Source organism: Urocampus carinirostris, chromosome 7 (assembly GCF_059441175.1).
Source record: "Urocampus carinirostris isolate Australia breed hairy pipefish chromosome 7, RoL_Ucar_1.0, whole genome shotgun sequence".
Lineage (NCBI taxonomy): Eukaryota > Metazoa > Chordata > Actinopteri > Syngnathiformes > Syngnathidae > Urocampus > Urocampus carinirostris.
In genome coordinates, this window is record NC_142355.1 from 11,954,963 (window position 1) to 11,978,175 (window position 23,213).

General features: G+C 40.3%; 1 protein-coding gene across 1 annotated transcript in view; it reads left to right on the forward strand.

Moving 5' to 3' along the window:
* Positions 1-273: 273 nt before the first annotated feature.
* The window catches only part of anpepb.1 (alanyl aminopeptidase, membrane b, tandem duplicate 1), a 40,214-nt gene continuing 17,274 nt past the window's right edge, over positions 274-23,213 (forward strand). Inside the window, exons 1-14 of the mRNA XM_088340264.1 lie at positions 274-577; positions 2,550-2,856; positions 5,851-5,993; positions 6,090-6,226; positions 8,062-8,188; positions 11,397-11,551; positions 12,155-12,268; positions 12,348-12,491; positions 12,637-12,702; positions 14,752-14,817; positions 15,428-15,600; positions 17,835-17,911; positions 21,272-21,405; positions 21,482-21,508. Coding sequence (XP_088196390.1) covers positions 274-577; positions 2,550-2,856; positions 5,851-5,993; positions 6,090-6,226; positions 8,062-8,188; positions 11,397-11,551; positions 12,155-12,268; positions 12,348-12,491; positions 12,637-12,702; positions 14,752-14,817; positions 15,428-15,600; positions 17,835-17,911; positions 21,272-21,405; positions 21,482-21,508 — 1,974 coding nt within the window. The remainder of the gene's footprint in view (positions 578-2,549; positions 2,857-5,850; positions 5,994-6,089; positions 6,227-8,061; positions 8,189-11,396; positions 11,552-12,154; positions 12,269-12,347; positions 12,492-12,636; positions 12,703-14,751; positions 14,818-15,427; positions 15,601-17,834; positions 17,912-21,271; positions 21,406-21,481; positions 21,509-23,213) is intronic.

The window sequence follows — 23,213 nt, forward strand, 5'->3', positions numbered from 1 at the left end:
CACAAATACACATGACCTTGACTTGACTGTTTGGGAGCCGAAAGAGCCCCCTTTTCTAGTGAGCCGAGCCGAAAGAGCCTGTCTTCGAAAAAAGAGAAGGAATTCCCATCACTAGTAACGCATTAGTCCCAACACTGCTTGTGGGTTGAGTTAAATTTTACTCTTAATGCATCACACAGTAAAAAGGGAGGAGAAAGAATGAGCAGGGGCCACATATAAAAGGTGACCCTTTTCTCTATTGCATTTTTTACTGGTTCGGTCTCAGCCAAAGAAATGGGCAAAGGTTTCTACCTTAGTAAAGCTGTTGGTGTGGTCTGCATCATCTTAGGAGCTGGGGCGGTGGCCACTATAATAGCTCTGAGTGTTGTCTACTCCCAAGAAAAAGCCAAAAATGACAATCAAGTGGCCCCAACAAACGGAGGAACGACATCCCGGCCCCCGGCCACGACAGCGGCCCCGTCCAACGAACCTTGGGACAAATACCGACTGCCTAAGAATCTGATACCAGAACTTTATACCATCTCCCTATGGCCTCGGCTCACTCCAGATCTGGTGACGAAACTCTATATTTTCACAGGTAAAAATGTTATAATCGTTTTTTCTTAATAACTGGTAGAGGTGGGGGATCCTGGGAATTTTGGTATCGATCCGATACTAGGAAATACAGTGCAGTATCGATTGCAATATCGATTCATTTTGCTACGAAATGTAATCATCATTGAATATTTGAACCCCTCCTTCATTGAGTTAGCTTATAGTTACGATATACGCAACACAAAGATTAACAGGCACTAAACATGTTTTTGTTTTTTGTTGAATAACTACAATGCGAACTTTAAAGGGAAGGTAAGTATTGGAGTTAAAATAACGAATTGATAAAATCATGTACTAAAAGCAACAAATTTCATCATCAATTCATTGTGTCAAGCGCCATTCAACACGCTCATTTAAATTGAACTTCGTTGTGATGTTAAGGTAACATGCTTCCAGTCCCACTTTGATCCAGCAGAGGGCAGCTCGAGACCACATTTTGAATCGAATCGTCGTCATTTATATCAGCATTGTGAAACATTGTATGCGACGAGATTAAACATGGTTCGTTTTTAAATGAATTACGGTTTTTTACACCTAGGAGAAGCTAAATAATACACACTGGCCCTTTAAGTGTACATCATTGGGATAACAAATGTATAAAGCTTTGTAAAATTGAAAATAAATCAATAAATAAGTAACGTTTTTGAAAAGATTGACATTTTAAGTATGTCCATATGAAGGTGGGGTTGAGCCATTTTGCCTAGGTGAGAGATTGAAATGTAGTAACATGTATTAGCCCAGTTCAGGGGTCAGCAACAGGCGGCTCTAGAGCTGCATAGGGCTCTTTGCCGCTAGCCAGTGGCTCCAAGGCCCTTTTTCAAAAATGTTTGATAATGGAAAATTATACGGCTTCTAAAACTATTAATTTTTTGCAGGTCCAAACATGTTTTTTTTCTGTTTTTTCTCCAACATAACGTAGTGACTAGAATATTTGATTTATAATTCTTATTTTTTTTAAATTTTACCGTAATCCCTTGCTGGAGCGGTTTTTTTATCGCGGTCTCTCAACTTTGCAGATTTTTGTCGTACGTTGAGGCCGATAACACATCTAGGCAGGAGAGTATCATGTGAAATCGTAAATAGTTTCCCTAGTCTATTCAGTTTTGTAATAAAACAGAAAGATTATTTTTTAAATTATAATTTGACAGCAAGTTTTTTGAGAAAAAAAAATCTTTATAAAGTAAAGTTTCTATTTAAACATCATTTGGGTTCTGTCATGAACCAGAACAGGATCAAGACCCAAACGCGTGACGTTCTCACACAAGCCTTTTATTTTACGAGAAATGGAGAGTCATGCACGTTAGACAGCGGTCTGGCGTGGAAAGACAGGAAGCCAGAGACCGACGATATCGATTCCAATTGCCCGAGTTGATATCAGATTGATGGGGTCGATACCGGACAGGACCGGACAGACAGGATAATAATGAATCAGGATATCGAAAATAAACAGGACAAACTAGACAGGAACGGAAACTGGAGAAAATAACAAACAGGACAAAAATAGACGGAAACAAAACTGGAAACCGAAATTAAACTGGACAAAATTAACGGGAACAATACCGGACAGGAAAGACCAACATGAACGGGAGTCGAAACCCATGTCTTGTGGGGCAGAACTTCATTGACGGGCTGACAAAGGAAGCGTGAGAGGGCTGAGCTTAAAATAGACAGAAAGCCAATCTGTTAATGAGCAGCAGCTGGTGCCACACGGGCGGGGCCAATTGGGCGCCATGGCAAACATTACAGGTTTGTTCTTGTGTGATAAATAGATAATAAAATTAAGAAATAAGGGTTTCTACTTTTCTGGTTTTCATTATCGTGAGACATTTTTGGAACAAGGGATTACTGTACTGTGATTTTACAACGCATACTATATTTTGGTATCAAAAATACAAATTTTAAGGCCTTAACATTGTCTTTTTATTCCTCCTTTTCACCCCAAATATCTATTCCAGGTAACTCGAGTGTAGAATTCACATGTGCTGAGGAGACACATCTGATTCTCATCCATTCGAACAAACTCAACTACACAAAATATGACAACGGCCAAATGGCGATGCTGGTGGCGTTGGATGACGGCATCCCAGCACCTTCTATAATATCATCTTGGCTCCAGACAACAACTCAGTATCTGGTCCTCAAGCTGGATGCTAAACTGATGAAGAACCATCGATACAGGCTTGACACAAAGTTCACCGGAGAGCTGGCTGATGACCTTGGAGGCTTCTATAGAAGTGAATACATGGAAGATGGAGAGAAAAAGTAGGTGCGCTCTTTTCGTATAGTGGAAAAAGGCTTTAACCTTCATGTAGCATTGACAAGGAACAATCCACTTGCCTTTATCTTATCTATATGACATTTTATTGCTCTTGAAATCTCTCGAGCTTGTAAAACAACTTCCCGACTGAGGCAGTCATTATCAGGTGTAGAAAATGTCTTCCCTATTGGTTCTTGGGTGTAATGTGGGTAGAAATATACAGTAATTCCTCGTTTTACGCAGGGGTTGCGTTCTTAAAAGGGACGTGATAATCAAATCCGTGAAGTAGAAATAGTTATCAAATACTCTACCATACATAGAAGCCAACGAACAAACCTTATTTACAGGTTCAAGCATTTGTTAAGAAGTCAAAGTACTCTAAATTTAAACTAAATGGTCTGCCTTTATACAGTGCTTTTCAAGTCGCTTTACAATGGGAATGAATGAATGAATCAAAATAAAAACAGAACAAAAACAATAACTCCACAACAAAATAATAATAAATAATAATAAATAAAAAGTGCTTCTCATTTACCCATTCACACACACTCACACACTGATAGCAGCGATAGCTATGCAATGCAACTACCTGCATTAGGGGGCATTAGGGATTCAGTGTCTTGCCCAAGGATACTTACATCCTATATATGACATATAACACAGAGGAGCCGGGAATCAAACATGCAACCTCTTGATCCCAAGACGAGAACTCTACAGTACAAACTTTTTTTTCTGTCAAATTAGAATTATTAAAGAAATCTTGCTGCCAAACTGTATCTGGACACTATCAATACTAGGGCAGCACGGCGGCGCAGTGGTTAGCGCATGTGCGGCACAGTTCATGTCTTGGGAACCTCCTGTGTGGGTTCAAATCCAGCTCCAGACTTTCTGTGCGGAGTTTGTATGTTCTCCCCGTGCTTGCGTGGGTTTCCTCCGGGCACTCGGGTTTCCTCCCACATTCCAAAAACATGCATTTCAGGTGAATTGGCCGGTCCAAATTATCCCTAGGTGTGAATGAGCGAGTGAGTTGTCTGTCCCCGTGTGCCCTGCGATTGGCTTGCAACCAGTTCAAGGTGTCCCCTGCCCACTGCCCGATGATTGCTGGGATGGGCTCCAGCACCCCCGCGACCCTACTGAGGATAAACTGTGTAGCTGATGAGATGAGATGAGATGAGACTATCAATACTTCAGATTAAATTTTGTCGCCATCATGTGGACGTTATTGGGAAAACACAAATGTGACGTGTCGCGAAGTCCAACTCCTTCGCATTTTTGTGCTTTCGTGAGTCCAGTGCATTTTGTTAACATGATGGCTTTTAGAGAAACTTGAAATTGAAAAATATTTGTCCGTACGAAATGTAAGTCCGTCAAGACGTACCGGCAGACACAGGCAGAAAAGGGGCGTGGTGACTCTTTAGCCAATTAGAATGCAAAACACAATGCTAACACAGGCAGAAAAGGGGCGTGACGACTCTTTAGCCAATTAGAATGCAGAACACAATGCTAACTCTGTAAAGCAGCAAAACCGTGATACAGGGAGGGGTTACACTGTATTATTTTCCGAAAGAGCGAAAGGAAGAAAAAAAAAGGAAAAAAGCGATACATAAAAGTTTAGTTTTAGTATGTTTTTGATTCTATCTATCTATCTATCGATCGATCGATCGGGCATGTCACTCGGGTCAGGGTGACACAACACACTCTTTTGTTCAACAGCAGGGCCTGACAGCTTTTACTGGTTTACCCCTGCCGCATCATACGGGTGCCCAGCCCATCCTTAAGAACGCGTCCGCAATCCCACTATCCTTTCACAACACCTCTCCACTCCTTTCTTTGATTATATATATATTTTTTAATATAATACTTAATTATCTTATTTTAAAATATGGTATAACCTGAGAACTAATAACTTAAATTATAGCCCTTTCTATGGACAGGAGAGTGAAAAGTGACAAGAAAACCAGAGTAGGAAGGAAACGATGATGAATGTCTACTAAATCCAGTGTGACAGATGATTCACACACAATAGCTAAAGTAAATTAATGAAAATAGTAAATTAAACTTTCAAAGTATACAGTTCATTGGGGGATTTGGGGATGAACGGACTAAATGTCACACTCAAAGTATGTATTTACCGATTAAAATGACTCAACTGTCGTAAGCTAGCTCTGTGTTGTTAGCATGTAAATATTAGCCAAAGTTTTGCTAGTGGCTAACAAAAACGTGGGAGGAGAGGGAAACACAAACTTTTGAAAAAGCTGGTCGGAACTCCTGTTTCATAAGGATTTTCCGTCTCCTTCCTTTTTGTGTGCAAATTGAAAAATACGTAGCCGTGTCATAAATAAACTCACAGAAAGTCAAATACATCATCACAATATTGTTCTTTCAGAAGCCTTTTTTTCAGTTTTACTGTTCTTTCATCTGAAACTGAAAATGCATTAAGGGTATTGTCCGGCAGAAGGAAGATAGGACCGAAAATTAAGTGCATCGCTTTTTATCGTCCACTGATCTGAACATCACATGAGGGCAAGGGAAAACTCAAAAACCTTAGCATGAGAAAAATGGAGAAACTTTTCGAAATAGATAGATAGGTAGATAGATAGATATACTTTATTCATCCCCGAAGGGAAATTCACATTTCCAGCAGCATCCCTGAGCTGAGAACAATACAATAATAAAGCAAAAAGAATACAATATACAAATACCCAATGTGACGTACAAATGCCCACTGTAGCCTGTTATATAGAATATCTAAATAGTGCTACACAGAATACATATTGCAATAAAATTCGGTAATATGCAATGTAGGGGGTGTGGTTTAATGTGGGCTTTTACTCTGCCGGGTAGAGTTAAAGAGCCTCATGGCATGAGGAAGAAAAGATCTGTGAAATGTGATCCCTGCAAAAAACGAGGGATTATTGTGCTGGTTTTACCTCGCTTTTTAGCAATAAATGGGCTTTTTCCAGAGAGGGGACAATCTAAAAATGTTTTGTTTTTTTCAGGATTGTTGCAACAACCCAAATGCAGCCAACAGATGCCAGGAAGGCCTTTCCTTGTTTTGACGAGCCGGCCATGAAAGCAGTTTTCCACATCACTCTGCTACACGACAAAGGAACCGTCGCACTCTCTAATGGAGAGCAAAAAGGTTAGCCATGTGGGACAGTTTGATTTATGATGATTATTCTATCGATTTATTATTTTTGCGCTAATTGCTAATCGCTAATCACGCTGTTTTCTGCAGAAACAAGCACAGTCGTCATCGGCGATCAGACTCTGCAGAAGACAGTTTTTGAACCGACTGAGAAAATGTCCACCTATCTTTTGGCATTCATTGTCAGCGAGTTTGCGAATATCACTGACACCATTGACGACGTCACGGTAATTCATTGACCTAACAATACTAACGTTTTTTTTCATATTTATGTATTTATTGTTCAGCCTGCTAAATGTTAACCTAAATTCATATTTTCATTAGTGCACTGAAGGTAACAACCTTATAAACAGAGTTTTAAATCCCTTTAATTCATGAGTTAAAGTTGGTGTCAAAATATTCTACCTGCTGACGCCATCTTTTGAATTAAATTGTCAGGAACCAGAACGGGATCAGGACCCAAGCGCGTGACGTGACTCACACAAGCCTTTCATTTTACGGGAAATGGGGAGTCATGCATGATAGGCAGCAGTGAAATGATAGGAAGCCAGACGCCGACGAGATCGATACCAAATGCCCGAGTTGCTATCGAACATATGGGGTCGATACCGGACAGTACAGGACAGACAGGATAGATAATGAAACAGGATATCGAAAATAGACAGGACAAACTAGATGGGAACGAAAACTGGAGAGAATAATAAACGGGACAAAAATAGATGGGAACGAAACCGGAAACCGATATTAAACAGGACAAAAATAAACGGGAACAATACTGGACAGGAAATGCCAACAGGAAAACAGGACCGAGTCTGAACCCACGTCTTGCGGGGCTGAGGTTCGTTGACGGACTGACAAAGGAAGAATGAGAGCACTGAGCTTAAATAGACGGAAAGCCAATCTGTCAATGAGCCGCAGCTGGCACCACATGTGCGGGGCCATTTGGGCGCCATGGCAACCGTGACAGAAATCATCACTGCAGTCTCTGTAGGCGCTTGAACAACCTATTCCATTTTGATCTTTTGGGGGTTTAAGTTGGCATTTGCACTGTGCTTGAAATAGTTCAATTTCTTACTTTCACCATTTTCATCAACAAGCACACGCATGAAATCACTCTCCTACCCCCATCCTCCTCGCCTCCTTTCCTCCAAAACGATGATAAAGGTAAGATAAAAGCAGATAGGTGCGTTGAAAAAATTAAAATTCAGGGGACACATATTTAGAGCTTTAGAAATTTAAATATAAACAACGCCAGTTTTTAATGTATATGTCATGATGACCGATTAATTTTACCTGTGCCCACTTGTTTGGCGCCAGCCGCTGCTGGCTTCCTGATTGGTTCCCCATCCTACTTAAGCTCAGCCTGTTGTAAGTCCGTCAGCGAACCTCTGTTTCTACAAGCCAAGCACTTTGACTATGACTCCAGCCGCTTTTTGCACCCGTTTTCTACCCATCCGTTCCTGATTTTCCTGTTTGTCTCCGGCTGCGTCCTGTTTTTTGACCCCGACCACGTTTTGCTCTCCCGTCCCGGCTTACGACCCGTTTTTGACCCCGACCACGTTTTGCTCTCCCGTCCCGGCTTACGACCCGTTTTTGATCCCGACCACAATTTGCTCTCCTGTCCCAGCTATCGACCTGTTTTTTCCGTCTTCTCCACCACGATCTCCCGCTCCGGAAGATCCCCTTCCGCATTCGGAACACATTCCCATTCTGTGAGCGGCTTGCTTCCCGCGTCCAGTGAGCACCGGATCCCGGGCGCTGCCTTTCTTCTATATCTCAATAAACTTTGTGCTGGTCGTATATAATACATAGAGTATAATGTGTAATAGCAACAGCTTTTAAAGGCACATTGTATATTATTTAGTGCCTCCTAGTGTTAAAATAAAAGCTTTACCTGACCAGAATTAGCAATACTTATTATTAGAATGAAAACTACACAAATACAGAATGCAATCATGCCTTGAGTGTTGATATCCAAACGCATCTACAATCTTGATGCTGTGTTCGATTTCCACTCATGATCATTTATACATCAGATTCTGTTTTATGTTTTCCGGCGTAGATCCGGATTTTTGCCCGCAAGTCCGCCATTGATGCTGGCCAAGGACAATACGCTCTGAACAAAACTGGACCGATCCTGAAGTTTTTTGAAAAGTATTACAATTCCACTTACCCTCTGCCCAAGTCAGGTAATCCAAATGCACAGTTTTCACATTAACAGGAACTTCGACTGAAATTTATGGTGAACTTGTGTGTGAATTTGACTTTTTGATTAGCGCAGCAACTAATGACTATTTTGATAGTCAACTGATCAGCGACTATCGAAACGATTAGTCGAATAATAATAATTGTGTTTCTTTAATTTAGCATGAAGTTTCTTTAATTAGATAGATAGATAGATAGATAATTTATTCATCCCCGCAGAGAAATTCACATCTCCAGCAGCATCCCTTCGCTGAGAACAATACAATAATAAAGCAAAAGGAAAACAATAAACAAATACCCAATGTGACGTGCTAATACCCACTGTAGCGTGTTGTATAGAGTATTTAAATAGTGCTACATAAAATACACACTGCAATAAAAGAACGGTAATATGCAATGTAGGGGGTGTGGTTTAATGTGGGCCTTTACTCCGCCTAGTGGAGTTAAAGAGCCTCATGGCATGAGGAAGAAAAGATCTCTTCAGTCTGTCCGTGGTACAAGACAGTGACAGAAGTCTGTCGCTGAAGCTGCTCTTCTGTCTGGATATAATGCTGTGTAGTGAATGTGATGAATTGTCCATGATTGACCGCAGCTTTTTAAGTGCCCGTCTCTCAGCTACTGTTGTCAGTCTGTCCAGCTCTGTGCCCACAACAGAGCTCGCTTTCCTCGCCAGTTTATTGAGACGAGAGGCATCTTTCTTCATGACGCTGCCTCCCCAACACTGCCGCATAGAAGAGGGCGCTTGCCACAACTGTCTCATAGAATATTTTCAGGAGCTTTGATAGTCATGCAGCGAATGGTAAAAAACAATGTGTCTCATCTATTGGACACACTCCGGATTCGTACAAAAACTAAATACAAATGAAAATTGAAAATGAACTGGGCTCAGTGCTTGGTTAGTCGAGATAATAATCCATTAATCAGTCAATCTATAAGGACAGGCAAATAAATGATACATTAAAATCACATAAACATTGTTTTATCTCTGTAAACCCCAAAAATCAGACTTATTAACAGCATAAAAACAGTAAATGAAAAAAAAAAATGTGCATTTGGTGAAGTAGATTCAATGGTCAACAGTAAAGTGAGTAACAAAGAACTTAACAGTTTGAAATTCACAGGTCTTCACCATGGGTGGGTAGGGTTACTTTAACTGGATTACTTTCAATTACTTTTGGATTACTCCAATCCCAAATATGCTAATAAAAGACAAAAGAAACTAAATATGAATCAAATGACTCAATTTTGTGCAGGCTTGGGGAGTAACGGAATACATGGAACGGCAAAAATGATGTCGGCAAGCTGTTTGGATTTATTTTCATTTTGTTTGTCGCATTTTATGTTAGTTTTGCCGGAGATCAAAGAGATCAAAGCCAGGACAGAAATCTTACCACGTGTTGTGAGTCATCATTTTATTCATATTTAGTTTCTTTTGTCTTTTATTAGCATATTTGGTATTGGAGTAATCCAAAAGTAATTGAAAGTAATCCAGTTAAAGTAACCCTACCCAACCCTGGTCTTAACAACCGGCCTTTGACTTATTTCATATTTTACTAACGCTTGTTTTTTGGACTGCATGCATTTACCAGCTCAGTAGCCTAGATGGTAGTGTGCCCGCTTTGAGACTGGGAGGTCGCTGGTTCGCGCCTCGACCGAGACATACCTAATTGGTATAATGGCGGCGCCCTCTGGCTGCGGCTGCATCGACTCGCTACAACGGGTCAGGTGTATCGACATTTCGTTCTGTGTACATTGTTACAAAGAATGACAATACAAAGGAAATTATTATTATTATTGTTTAAGTTAAAATACATTTGCCAGATAAAATCAGCTATAAAGCTCAAGCTTTCTTGATAGCAAAAAAAAGCGTTTAAAACGCATGTCATCAAAGCCATATTGGCTTGAATGTTACCTGAATCTTACAGAGGCGAGTCAGACTCCATTTCGTTCAAGGGTTCGACTGTTCCCTTTAAATGTTCACGCATCACCGAGGGACTGCCATGATACTGCTCTGCTTTTCAAGTCATCTTTTTATTGGCTTAAATGCTCCTGAACTTTAGAAGTTTTGGTCCGTCATTTCTGTAATTTGCCACTAGAGACAGAGACCCTATTATTCATGGCCGACTCTCAGCAGAGATGGAAATAATGTAAGATGCCTCACTCTGTTGCAAAAACGATCCTGGCGACAATTATTGTCACTTTAATTCATTGTTGACTATTTTTTATATCGAAATAGGTCGATAACATTGACTATCCATTTTTATGGATCGCAAACTTCTATTAGCATATCATTACAGCAACTTTTTATCTCTTTGTGTTTGTATCATATAACGCAGCGGTGTCAAACTCATTTTAACTCGGGGGCCACACGATAGAACAAACATTCTATCGGGGGCCGGACAAGTAGATTAAAGAAAAAAAGAGATAAAGAAAAAAGAGAAAGAGGGAGGGAAAAGGAGAGAGGGCGGGACAAAGAAAGAGAGAGAGGGAGAAAGCCTGAGAAACAAGATATGAAAAGAGTCGTGAGAGAGGGGGAAAGAAAGGGAGAGGAAGAAAGAAATCCAAAGAAAAATAGAAAGACAGAAGGAGAGACACGAAAAAAGAAAGCGCGAAGGGTATGAAGAGAGAAAGAGAAGAGAGGGAAAAGGAAAAAAGGAAGTCAGAGCAAAAGAGGTTAGAAGACACAAAGAGAGAAAGAGACAAAGAGCAACAAAGGAAGAGAAAAAGAAAGACACAGAGAGTGAAAGAAACAGAGTGGGAGAAAAGGGGTGGAAAAGAAAGAGAGAGAGAGAAAGAGAGAGAGAGACAGAGTGGGAGAAAAGGGGTGGAAAATAAAGAGAGAGAGAGAGAGAGAGACAGAGTGGGAGAAAAGGGGTGGAAAAGAAAGAAAGAGAGAGAGAGAGAGAAATAAATACAAGTAGTGTCTTTGTGAGAGGCACCTGGCTTTGGCAACATCAAGTTGACATATTTCAACCTGCAGCTTGTTTTTCTCTTGCGCTTCTCTGAGTGTTGTCTCGCGGGCCGGATTCAATCCCTTAGCGGGCCGGATCTGGCCCGCGGGCCGCCTGTTTGACACCTGTGACACAACCCAATCGCAAACTTCTCAACTGGTCATCATTTACAACATTTAACATCTTAATCAAAGCCCGTCCATTGCCAAAATTTGAGCTGTTGTCCTCTTTCTGACTGCAGATCAGATCGCTCTGCCAGATTTTAATGCTGGAGCCATGGAGAACTGGGGTTTAATCACCTATAGAGAGACAGCTCTCCTCTATGATAAAGACTTCTCCTCCAATGGCAACAAGGAGAGGATTGCCTCCATCATCAGCCATGAACTGGCTCATATGGTTCGTTTGGATGAAATGAAATGATGAAACTAAATGATCTGCATTTATATAGCGCTTTTCAAGTCAATGCCTTCCCAAAGCGCTTTACAATGTGCTCCACATTTCCCAATAGCAGCCGTGCAGCCATGTAATGTGCTAACCTGCTTATTGGGGGTATTAGGGGTTCAGTGTCTTACCCAAGGACACTTCGACATGTAACGCGGACGAGCCGGGATTCAAACTGGGATCCCTTGATCCCAAGACGAGCGCTCTACCTCCTGAGCTACTGGTGCCTATTCTCATAATTTTTCATCCAGGAAGGCCTAAACTGGTGATTCTCACCTGGTTTGACTTCTGAACCTAGGATCCTATCCTAATTACAAGCCCAAATCTCATCTCTCATCTCATCTCATTAGCTGCACCGCTTATCCTCAAATAACTTTGCTAACCCATTTTGTAACAAAGACAGTAAAGGTATATTCTATTCCATTCTACTAAAAATTGTGCGTTGGAGAAAATTAAGTTACAAATTACTCACATGGTGTCCCAGCTCAAGCTGACTCAACTCAAATATGAATCAACAGACAATGCAATAACAGTATTCCGTTTTTGGGGGGCTTGTAGTGGTTCGGGAATCTGGTCACCCTAAGATGGTGGAACGACTTATGGCTGAATGAAGGCTTTGCGTCATACGTGGAGTACCTCGGAGCGCATGAAGCTGAGCCTGACTGGAATGTGGTGAGGGACGCTTTAAAATTCGCAGTTTTTAATGTTGGAGGAGAATGATTTGGATTTTTCCAAATGATTCTATCAACAGAAAGATCTCATCGTGCTGAGTGACATGCACAGAGTGTTTGCCATCGACGCTTTGGCTTCCTCTCACCCGTTGTCCGCCAAAGAAGAAGATATCCAGAAACCGGCGCAGATCAGCGAAGTGTTTGATGCCATTTCATACAGCAAGGTAACCTCAGATGAACTTTCACACGGAATCTTCAACTTTCATCATCTCACTCCCAACCAAAAATCGGAAAAAACACGATTGTTTTTATTCAAAAGTCATTATTACAGATAAGCAATTGATCTACGCCATTTTGATTCATTTTTAGGGAGCATCAGTACTGAGGATGTTGTCAGATTTTCTGTCTGAAGAAGTCTTCACAATGGGCCTCAGGGTAAGGTTTGCTTTCACTGATATTTACAAATTAAGATTACTCACATGCAATGTTCCCTCTAAGCCAGTTCACAAAAATCAGGGCTCGAAATTGCTAATTAAGAAGCCAATTAAGTGAAAGTTACAGTGCAAGAAGGTAAAAATAGAAGGGTTCCCCTGACGTTGTGTTCTAAATGCGATATTTTGAAGTCAAGGTCAAAGTAGAACGAAGTTGAGTAAAGTCAGTAGAGTTTTTCGAGAACCGGATTCTTCGGCTTGGCTCACTAAAAGGAATCGGCTCTTTCGGGTCCTAAACGGCTCTACGGGTTGTTTTTGCTTCTTTCATCCCTATATGACCAAATAATCTGTAAAATTATGCTCAAAATGACCTAAGATAAGGGGGAATAGAACAAAAAAAAAACACACTGAAAAAGTAGTGAGAAGCTGAGAAAAAAAGAAAAAAAGGAAGGGAAAAAAAGGAAAAATTCTGAAAAAAGACAGAAAAAAAGAAAAGAAAGAAACAAAGTAAAAAAGTAAATGGAGAACAAAAAGAAAAAAGTAACAGCTAGTAAAACATAATCACCATGAGATTTTTTTAAATGAATTAAAAAAAAATAGAAAAAAAAACAGGGAAAAAGAAGAAAAAGTTTGTGTTGCATTCAAATAATTTCCAATTATACCAAGTCAATCTTGTTGCCAACATTGTACTTCCACTAAAAATGTGATTAAATACAGTTGTGTATCGTGCAACCGACTAAATAAGCCCCCAAAAGACGTTAGTATTATGCGACAAAAGATACCAGGAAAAAAAAGAAATGGAAATCTTGTGAAAGAATTATTCTAAAAACAAATGACGTTTGTAGGCCGTACAACTTTTGCAATAATACATGAGTCAATTCATTCAAAAGTGAAAAATAATTTTGCACTGCCAGAAACTCAGCAAAATGTAAGTTTTGGACATGTTTGATAATGACTTAGTGCCACACTTGGGATTGCTGTTGCTCACTGTTGTTTCAAGCATTGCTCACCGACTTTGTGTGAACGCTCATACCCGTGGAAAATTACAGGGAACATTGCTCACATGGAAATCGTTTTGAAGTTTACATTAAAGCCACTCATTTCTTGAAAAATAGTGTATAATTAAGGCTTAGTAGCTTAAAGTAAATTCAAAGACATGTTTTAATTTGAAATCAAACTAGAGTAATACCACGTGTTTCGCATGGGTTGGTCTTTTTTGACATACTCTGAAATTTTGGCCGGATTTTTATTTATTCATGCGTATCTGTAAACATTAGGCACACTTAAATCATTGTTTTTGAGGTTGCAAATAAAAAAAAATAAGCTCTCTATATATTCAAACATCTCATCTCATCTCATTAGCTGCACCACTTATCCTCAGTAGGGTCGCGGGGGTGCTGGAGCCCATCCCAGCAATCATCGGGCAGTGGGCAGGGGACACCCTGAACTGGTTGCCAGCCGATCGCAGGGCACACGGGGACAGACAACTCACTCGCTCATTCACACCTAGGGACAATTTGGACTGGCCAATTAACCTGACAAGCATGTTTTTGGAATGTGGGAGGAAACCTGAGTGCCCGGAGGAAACCCACGCAGGCACGGGGAGAACATACAAACTCCGCACAGGAAGTCTGGAGCTGGATTTGAACCCACGCAGGAGGTTCCCAAGACATGAACTGTGCCGCACATGCGCTAACCACTGCGCCGCCGTGCTGCCCTATATTCAAACATTTTACAAAAAATATCAATTTTATTTAAAAAAAAAAAAACATTGTTATCTTCTATAATTTATACAGTTTATTTTCCTCTTTTGGTATTTAAAAGCTGTACAGCATATACATTTTTTGTATGACCTAGTAGTATTGGCATATCACTAATGGCCACTGGCTGTAGTCCCCTGTTCCACAACATTTTAATTAATATTTTTGTCAATTCACACGAGTATATTTAATTCAATCTTGTAATTTAGCCCTTTTTGCATGTATCTACAAACATGGCTGCATTTACACTGTTTATCTATTTTAAAGTTGATTTTTTTCCCCATGTGCTTTAGACCTACCTGGCTGAATTTGCATTCGGAAGTACAGTCTATACAGATCTCTGGGATCACCTTCAAACGGCAAGTATTTATTTTTTAGTAAGAATGAATTACTAAAACACAGCCTATCTTACTTGTATACTTGTATATAGTATTTTGTGTGAGTTGGTGATCGCAATTTTTATACGAAATCCTACCGTTGGTGTTTTTCTGTCTTTTTGCCCATTATTAAGCCAATTTTATGTTTTTTTTTACACACTTTTCATTCGTAAATTAAGGTGACATATATAAACACCGTACTCTCCAACATACCTAACCCTGAAGCTAGCTGTCGCTGAGCTTCTCAGTTTGATTCGGTGGCATATGGACTGGTGGTCCCGCCCCGCCGTTTGACTGAGAGCATACACCGGCCTATCAGTCGCGCACACAGTCACGCCCACCCGACACGCACACATACATCCCGCCCCTGCGGTAACATTTGCTATGTGCTGTCTGCTGTAGAACACAATGAATGATATGTTGATATCAATCACTATGAAGACAATTCGATTAAAAATCCACAAAGCAGTGTAAGTAGCGAGGGATTACTGTAAGGACATCCTTCAAGGCCTCCAGTAACTAACATGTGACATCACGGAAACAGAACATAACATGCAAATAAGTTGAAGAACAAACAATTGTGTCCCTGCAGGCTGTTGAAAAGGCTGGTCTTGATCTTCCTGATACTGTCCACAAAATCATGAACACTTGGGTGCTGCAGATGGGCTTTCCTGTGATTACAATCAATGCAACAAACGGAGCCATAACTCAGAAACATTTTCTCCTCGATCCTGATTCTGAAGTGACCGTTCCATCTCCCTACAAGTAGGAACTGTATTCAGGTTGAATGTAGTTTAGCAGAAGTGTCGACGTGTTGTTTTATTTAACTGTGAGTAGAATGATTTGATAAAGTTACAGTGATACCTTAGCTTACGAGATCAATTCAGTCTCGGATGATGTAACAAGCAAATTTTCCCGACATAAAATAACTAAAAACCAATTGATCGGTAAACGGCCTCTCAAAAGTTAACCATAAGTATCGATAAAACGCATCTTCCTGATCAGTAAAAACACATTAACGTTTTTATTGAACATAAAAACATAGCAATACTATAAATGAGATGATAATAAAATGAAGGTCTCGAGTCAACTCAAGTCAAGTCGTGTTTTTTTGTATAGCCCTTAATCACAAAGAGTCTCAAAGGGCTGCACAGACTACAGATTATTGCAAACAATAGACTATTATGACACCATCCCCTGATCTAAAACCTACATGAGGGCAAGGAAAAACTCAAAAACCTCAACACGAGAAAAATGAAGAAACCATGAAGGGATCGCACGAGGTAATCCCCCTTCCTGGATGGCCAGGCTGCAATGGATGTTGCAATAACAAATACCGTATTTTCCGCACTATAAGGCGCACCTAAAAGCCTTTTTTTTTTTTTTTTCAAAAGCTGACCATGCGCCTTATAATACAGTGCGCCTTATATATGGATCAATATTAAGTCGCAAAGTTTTGCAACTAAGGCAAGCAGCCGCAGACTAGATATTCCCCCGAAGGCGAAGTCGTCCGCGGTGTATGCTGGGATTTATATACCGGCGTTTCATTTCCTAACCAATGTGTCAATCATCATTTGAATCAGTCACTATTGGCTAAAGTTATTCGGAGGTAAAGGGGGCGGATCCTTTAGAGACTCGCATAGGCTAAAGGGGCGAAACAAAGCCTGCAATTGGCCGAAAAAGATGAATGTGAATCACACGTTGGGTTGCACTACGGCATAGAGAAAACATTTTTTACTATTCTGTATTTGTAAATATTTTACTCTCCTGGATTTACTACACTCACGGTTGTAAGAAGACCATGGTTACATATCATTATTGAACGTGATGGCTGCAAGAGAACTTAGGTGAGCTATGCGGCTTTATATTTTCCCGGTATCTTGTTTTACAACGATCTTGATGTTTCTGTGACGAGTCTACTTTTAAACTAAATTCAATTCAAAGTGTTTATGGTCTATGCACAGTAAAGAACCCTATTTCCCTGCACAATAAAATTCTTACTTTGCTGTCCACACAATTGCCAGCAAAAAATAAAATGGAAACTAAGAAATGTTTGGCATTTCTTGAATCCCAAGACTTTAACCTTCCGAATGATATTTGGAACGATGCGTTTGAGTGATTGGTAACATCGTACAGACACTGTTTCCGTATATGTCTGAGACACGTATTTGCTTCTTTGCAAGCTTTGGGAATGTTAAGGGGGTGATAGGTTTGACTGAACTATCTGACTGTTTTGTCCACGTTCCCATTGTAGCGCCTTATAATCCGCTGCGCCTTATGTATGGAAAATATAGGACCAAAAACTATTTTTTGGGTGTGCGCCCTATAACCCGGTGCGCCTTATAGTGCGGAAAATACGGTAATATACCGATATTGTCAACAGGAAATACAGGTCATTCATACGTTATAGAATAGATTTAATAGATTCAAACAGTTTCACTGAGGTTGCAGATCAAATCTCATGGAGAAGACCATTCCACAGGACTGGGGCCCGAATGGAGAACGCTCTCGAACCTGCGGATCTCTTCTTGGCTCTTGGGATCACCAATAGACCAGCGTTTTCCGAGCGAAGGCTCCGGACCGGGACATAGGGGGAAATTGTGGTCTCCTTGCGTGAACGCCAATAGCAGTAGCATCTCAAAATTCTCCTAACTTGGATTTTTTTCTCGTACGTCGGGCGAGATTTTTGGCTGGAAGAAATCTCTAATATCGAATTTCTTGTGTATCGATCAGCTTGTATGCAGAGGTATCACTGAATACCCACACTTGTCATAAATCAAATCAAGTCAAGACAAGTCATGTTAAGTTGTATAACCCTTTATTACAGGGAGTCTCTAAGGGCCACACAGACTGTTATTATACCATTCCCTGATCTAAAACCTAAACAACTACATTTTACATATGAAAGTCAATTTAAGATCTAAAATTCACAAATGTGGCCCCTAATGCAAATTACCACCCTTCAATTTTTGAACAGAGAACCTGTATGTCTTTTGCAGTTACGAATGGATTGTACCAATCAGGTGGATGAAGAATAGAGACCCCCAGAAACAAGAATGGTTAACGAAAAGAACAGGTAAATTGTAAAATAGTAAAAAAAAAAGGGTCAGTTTATACTGTGCATGTAACAATATCCGTATGTCACAGTATGATCCAGATCGAGATCACCGTCTCGATACGATATTTGGAATGATATTCAGGAGGTTTACACTCACATAAATTATTTCATTGTATTTTTTTACAATTATGACTGCAAAAAATAACTGGTGATTCAAAATTAGAGTTATGACAAGAACATAAACAAGTCAATGACAGCTAAAATAAACCGTTTTTAATTTTTCGGTTAACTGTTTCTGTCACGACCAAAACTAACAGGGGACCCAAATGCGTAACGTTCACACAACACTTTATTAAAGAATTGGGGGGATCCGGGAGAGAGGAGTTAACAGCGATCTGGTGCTCGCTGGGCAGGTAGAACAGGAAGCCCTCATGGTGGCGAGGCGGACAGCCGGGGCCGGAGAGGAGATCATGGATCGGAGCAAGTCAGATGGCTGGGACAGGAGAGCGAAGCATGGGCATGGATCAGAAGAAGTTGGCTAGCCGGTATGGGAGAACAAAGCGTGGTCGGGGATCGGAAGCAAGTCGGGAAGCCAGGGGCAGGGGATCGATAGCAGGAATCAGGGGAAGGAATCAGGCAGGAAGACGAGGTGGGCAGGACTTGCAGGAACAGGTGGGACTCCAAACGGGAGCCAGGGTCAAAAGTGCTTGCCTTACATGTGCTGAGGTTTGCTGATGGACTGACAAAGAGTGACCAGAAAGGAAGCGCTTAAATAGGGAGAGGGATAATTAGGAAGCGAGTGGCAGCTGAAGGAGTGAACGCAGGTGAGGGCAATCAGCAGGTAACTGACAGGATCGTAACACGTCCAATATCAAAATCTAAAACAACTATAAATCAATAAGTATCTCCAGTTTTGTGACCCTAAAAACATGCTAACAGCAACCAAAATGTTTACGATTTGCACTAAGCAACGCTAAATGTTCCCATCAGAGCCTATACGTTAGCTAATTGAACAGGCCAGGGACCGTCATCAATGGAAAAGGCTGTCCAGAGTTACGTCCTCATTGGTGCCCCGATTACCCAGGCGGTTAAGGGATCCGTAAACTGTTATTGTAAATGGTATTTGAATGTAGAGTACTAATCTTGGCATCCGTTGTCAGTACCAATTTACATAAATTCCTACATTTTTTTTGCTGTGAATGACATTTCTAAGCGCTTAACTGAAAAATAGAAATTAGTTATCATCACTAGTTACCTTATTTGAAAAGGTAACTCTGTTACGACCTAGATTCATCCAGTGGAACCTCGGTTCTCGACCATAATCCGTTCCAGAACCCTGTTCGAAAACCGCTTTGGTCGATCACCGAAAATCGTTTTTCCCATTAAAAGTAATGTAAAATCGTTTTAATCCGTTCCAACACCCTGAATGTTTACCAAGAACGTAAACATGAAGCTAACCCAGGCTAATCGTACGTTTGCGTTAGCGTAATCTTCCGTATGAAAGATTACGCTAACATGAACGTGTAAAAAAAAAAAAGGATTATGAATGAGGATTTCTTACCTTTGTGGTGGACGGTGGGGAGAGAAAAATCATCAAAAGTTTTTAAACCTCTTCCAAAACTTGCGGCAGTTGCTTGCTTTTAGCGCTAACTTCCTTAGCCGCATCACTCGATTTCACAGCCTCCTTATTCTTTACTATCGTACTAATAGTAGATTTAGCCATGCTGTATTCACTAGCAAGATCGGAAATTCGTACACCGACCTTCTTCGGAGGCATAATTAGGGGCTAAAACACCCGTACGCCGCTCAGCATCGCACCCTAGCGTACCGGCGTTTGAACTCCCATTTTTTGACCGAACAGCGAAGCAAGAATTTCTCGAAATTTTTGGTCGAACACCGATTTGTCCGAACTGATAGGCGTTCGAAAACCGAGGTTCCACTGTAGTTACAAATTACTGTAGTGTATATACAGTACTCTCATATAAGACGAACCCGTAAGACTGCGTTGAAATAAAAACAGGATTTAAAAAAAATAGAATAAAATATCTACATCAGCCTGTGGAAGCAGTGAACTCTTCATATTTCTTGGCTTGTGCTATGTTGCGAGCTCGCAAACTAACACTTAGTCAAGACACTCCATATCAATTTTGTCCGTGAATTTTAACACCTATTTCTTCATTTCTAGGTACTCCTCAAGATGTTTTTTGGGGGGGAATTTTATATTGTATGTATTTAACAAATACAGAAGAAAAAAAATCAGCACACTTTTACCGTAGATTTTATGCTTACTTTTGCCCAATTAATTTTCGCTTGGTTTCTTGTTCCGGTATAAGCCAGCCCCATTCCCCACGCGCTTCCTACCATTCATTACTGGTGAACCCCTTTTTAGGTATTTTGTTTTGAAGTTGCAAATTTGGATTGGATTAGAGCATATACCTTATGGAGAATATCCTAATGACGAAACATTTAGCGTCCACCTGTTCTTGAAACAGTGCAGCTGTATCTAGGTGTACTTTGTGTATAAATACAGTATGCACACGCCCACCCTTCAATTGAGGTTTCCGATGGATCGAGGGTAGTCATTGATGAAGGATTTTATACGATTGAATACAAGTTACATTTATGGAGCGCAATGAAGATTTTCACCGAGTAGGCTTAAGTTCAATGACAGGTCACGCTGGTCCAAATGCAGAATATTTTGACTAGGGAATTTTGATAACAGGACTCTGACGGAGGACGTCAGGCGATGTTTTGAGAACAAGGCCCTATGACGTAGAAACGCTCGGTGTTGTTTTTGAGTTTTCCAGACATCGCGACGCCCAGGTTTGGTTTCATTGCATTCCATGGGAGGAGTCGGCACACCATCTTGCGGAAAGGCGTAGGCCGAGAGAAAAAAGCTGGAGGACTTAAGAGAAGGCTGTGACACTAATTAGACTAATTTAACCATTTTCGATGGAGTACACTTAGTTAAATTGCTAATGAAATTAAATCTGCCCCCGAGTGAAAATGTCGGCTTTCCTTCTTCATCTTTTCCATCAAGAAACGAGCGCGCATTTTTGGGTGGATGTAGGTTGTGTTTGGTTAATGGAGTCAGATAACTAATTCGAACAATTTGGTAAACGATACATTTTAATATTTACAACCTAACAGTGACAACGTGAAGGATGCAGTAGTTTTTTAGCACTCAAAGGTTGTTGCATTACATGATCTTCATTTAATGAGTAATGGATCAACGCAGTAAATCGATGTGTTGAAAAACACAAAAAATTCAAAATGTTATCAACAAAGTGTTACAGTACTCGTTACCGGGACGAGTAATTGCATTACCGGAACATCCCAACACTGCTGCCTAACAAATGCACTATGTTCTTACTCTAGACACGGTGGAGTCAATGAAGTTAGCAGAATCTGATTGGCTTCTGGCCAATCACCGTGTGGTGGGTTACTACAGAGTTAACTACGACGAAGGCAACTGGAACAAGCTACTGGAGGTTCTCAGAAATAGTCATCAAGTAAGATATTTTGTGACACTGTGACATTTTTCTTCGGCTATGTTGCTATTAACATTGTGATCTATGTTTTCTCAAGAACATACCACCAATCAACAGAGCTCAGGTACAAAGGACAACTAGTTGACGGACTAACTAACTACTGCAAATGCATACATGTATACGAAATTCATATATGTTTCGAAGCAATGGATGTTTACAAGACAGCTAATGAGATCAGAGCTTGGCACTGTTAGGAATTAAATATATTACAAATGTATCGTTTACCAAATTGTTCGAATTAGTTATCTGACTCCAAACACAACTTACATTCGCCTAACAATGCATGCTCGTTTCTTTATGGAAAAATGAACAAGAGACCGGCATTTCCAAGTATTTAACTAAGTGAATTTCATCGAATTAGCCGAATTAGCCGATTTAGTGTCGCTCTTTGTCGAGCCTCTCTCTCGATTGTCCCTCTCGATCTTCTGAAGTTCCTCTGCCCACGTCTTTTCACAAACTGGCGGGCCGGCTCCTCCTCCCATGGGCGCGCCCGGTGCCAGCTTTACCACCTCCTCGCCGAAGGGCGTCGCAATGTTGGTCCTTGTGCTTCTGGCCTTCTCCCGTCAGCACTCACAGGAATTCCGTTATCAAAATATGTCTGATGCATTCCAGACAGCCTAACCTTCTAATGTACCTTGAAGAAAAAGAGTCAGTGAATCTCTCTACATGTAATTAGTTTGTAGTTAATTTTATAAGATCCTTTATAAAATGTATAAAATCCTTCAACACTGAGCAGTTGGTCACAACAGTGAATTATTCATTGGCACCCCTTTTGCCCCAGTTACAGCTTAAAAGAAGGAATTGTACCATTAAATTGCCACATGGCAAAGAAAAATCTAGCTTACATTAGGAATATTTTCTCCTATTTCAATTCATTTTAACTTTTCTAAATTAGTAAATTAATACTCAAACTGAAAAAAACTGTCTCATCAAACACAGTGGTCCTTACCTGGCCTGACTTGAGGACCCGCTGTCCCTCCCTAATTTCAACCTGTGAACCAAATCAAGTAAAAAAAAAACTAAACTTAAATATTTATTGAATGAAAGGATTGTGCAGTTTAAAGCAGAGTCAGTACAATATTTTTACCGTTTTTTAGAAAAACTTTGTGTAATAATATTCATCTAAATGCTTAAATAGCTGCATCTTGAATGAAATCCAAAACATTTGTCCTCAACACAATAAAATCGATAACTCATATAGTCTCGGAAGTCCCTTCATCATCGTCGGGGCAGAGAGCAGTGACACGATCGCCGTGGTGACCGGAATCATGTGATCACGTCACCGGAAACATTGGACGCTGCAAAATTAATGCATCGTTCATGTAGACTTTCAGTGTTCTTGCGACGAAATGTTATTTTGCGTGCAAAGTGCCCTTGTGTTTGTGGAAAGAATTGCTTAGATATTGGAGGTATCACAAATATAGAAAAAAAAAGTACCGAAGTGAAAGTCTTGCTTCGAATGCAGTAATCCCTCGGTTATCGCGGTTAATGGGGACCAGAACCACCCGCGAAAAGTAAAAATCCGCCAAGTAGCGACGCCCCTTCCAAAATGCTTAAAAAATATATATATATTATTTTTTTTATTTTTATTTTTTTCATCTCATCTCATTAGCTGTACCGCTTTATTTTTTTTTAGATTTAATTTTATTATTACTATTTTTTTAGACCCGGTTAATGGGGACCAGAAAAAAAAAAATCTCTCCCTTTCTCTTTCTCTTTCTCTTTCTCTTTCTCTCTTTCTCTTTCTCTTTCTCTTTCTCTTTCTCTTT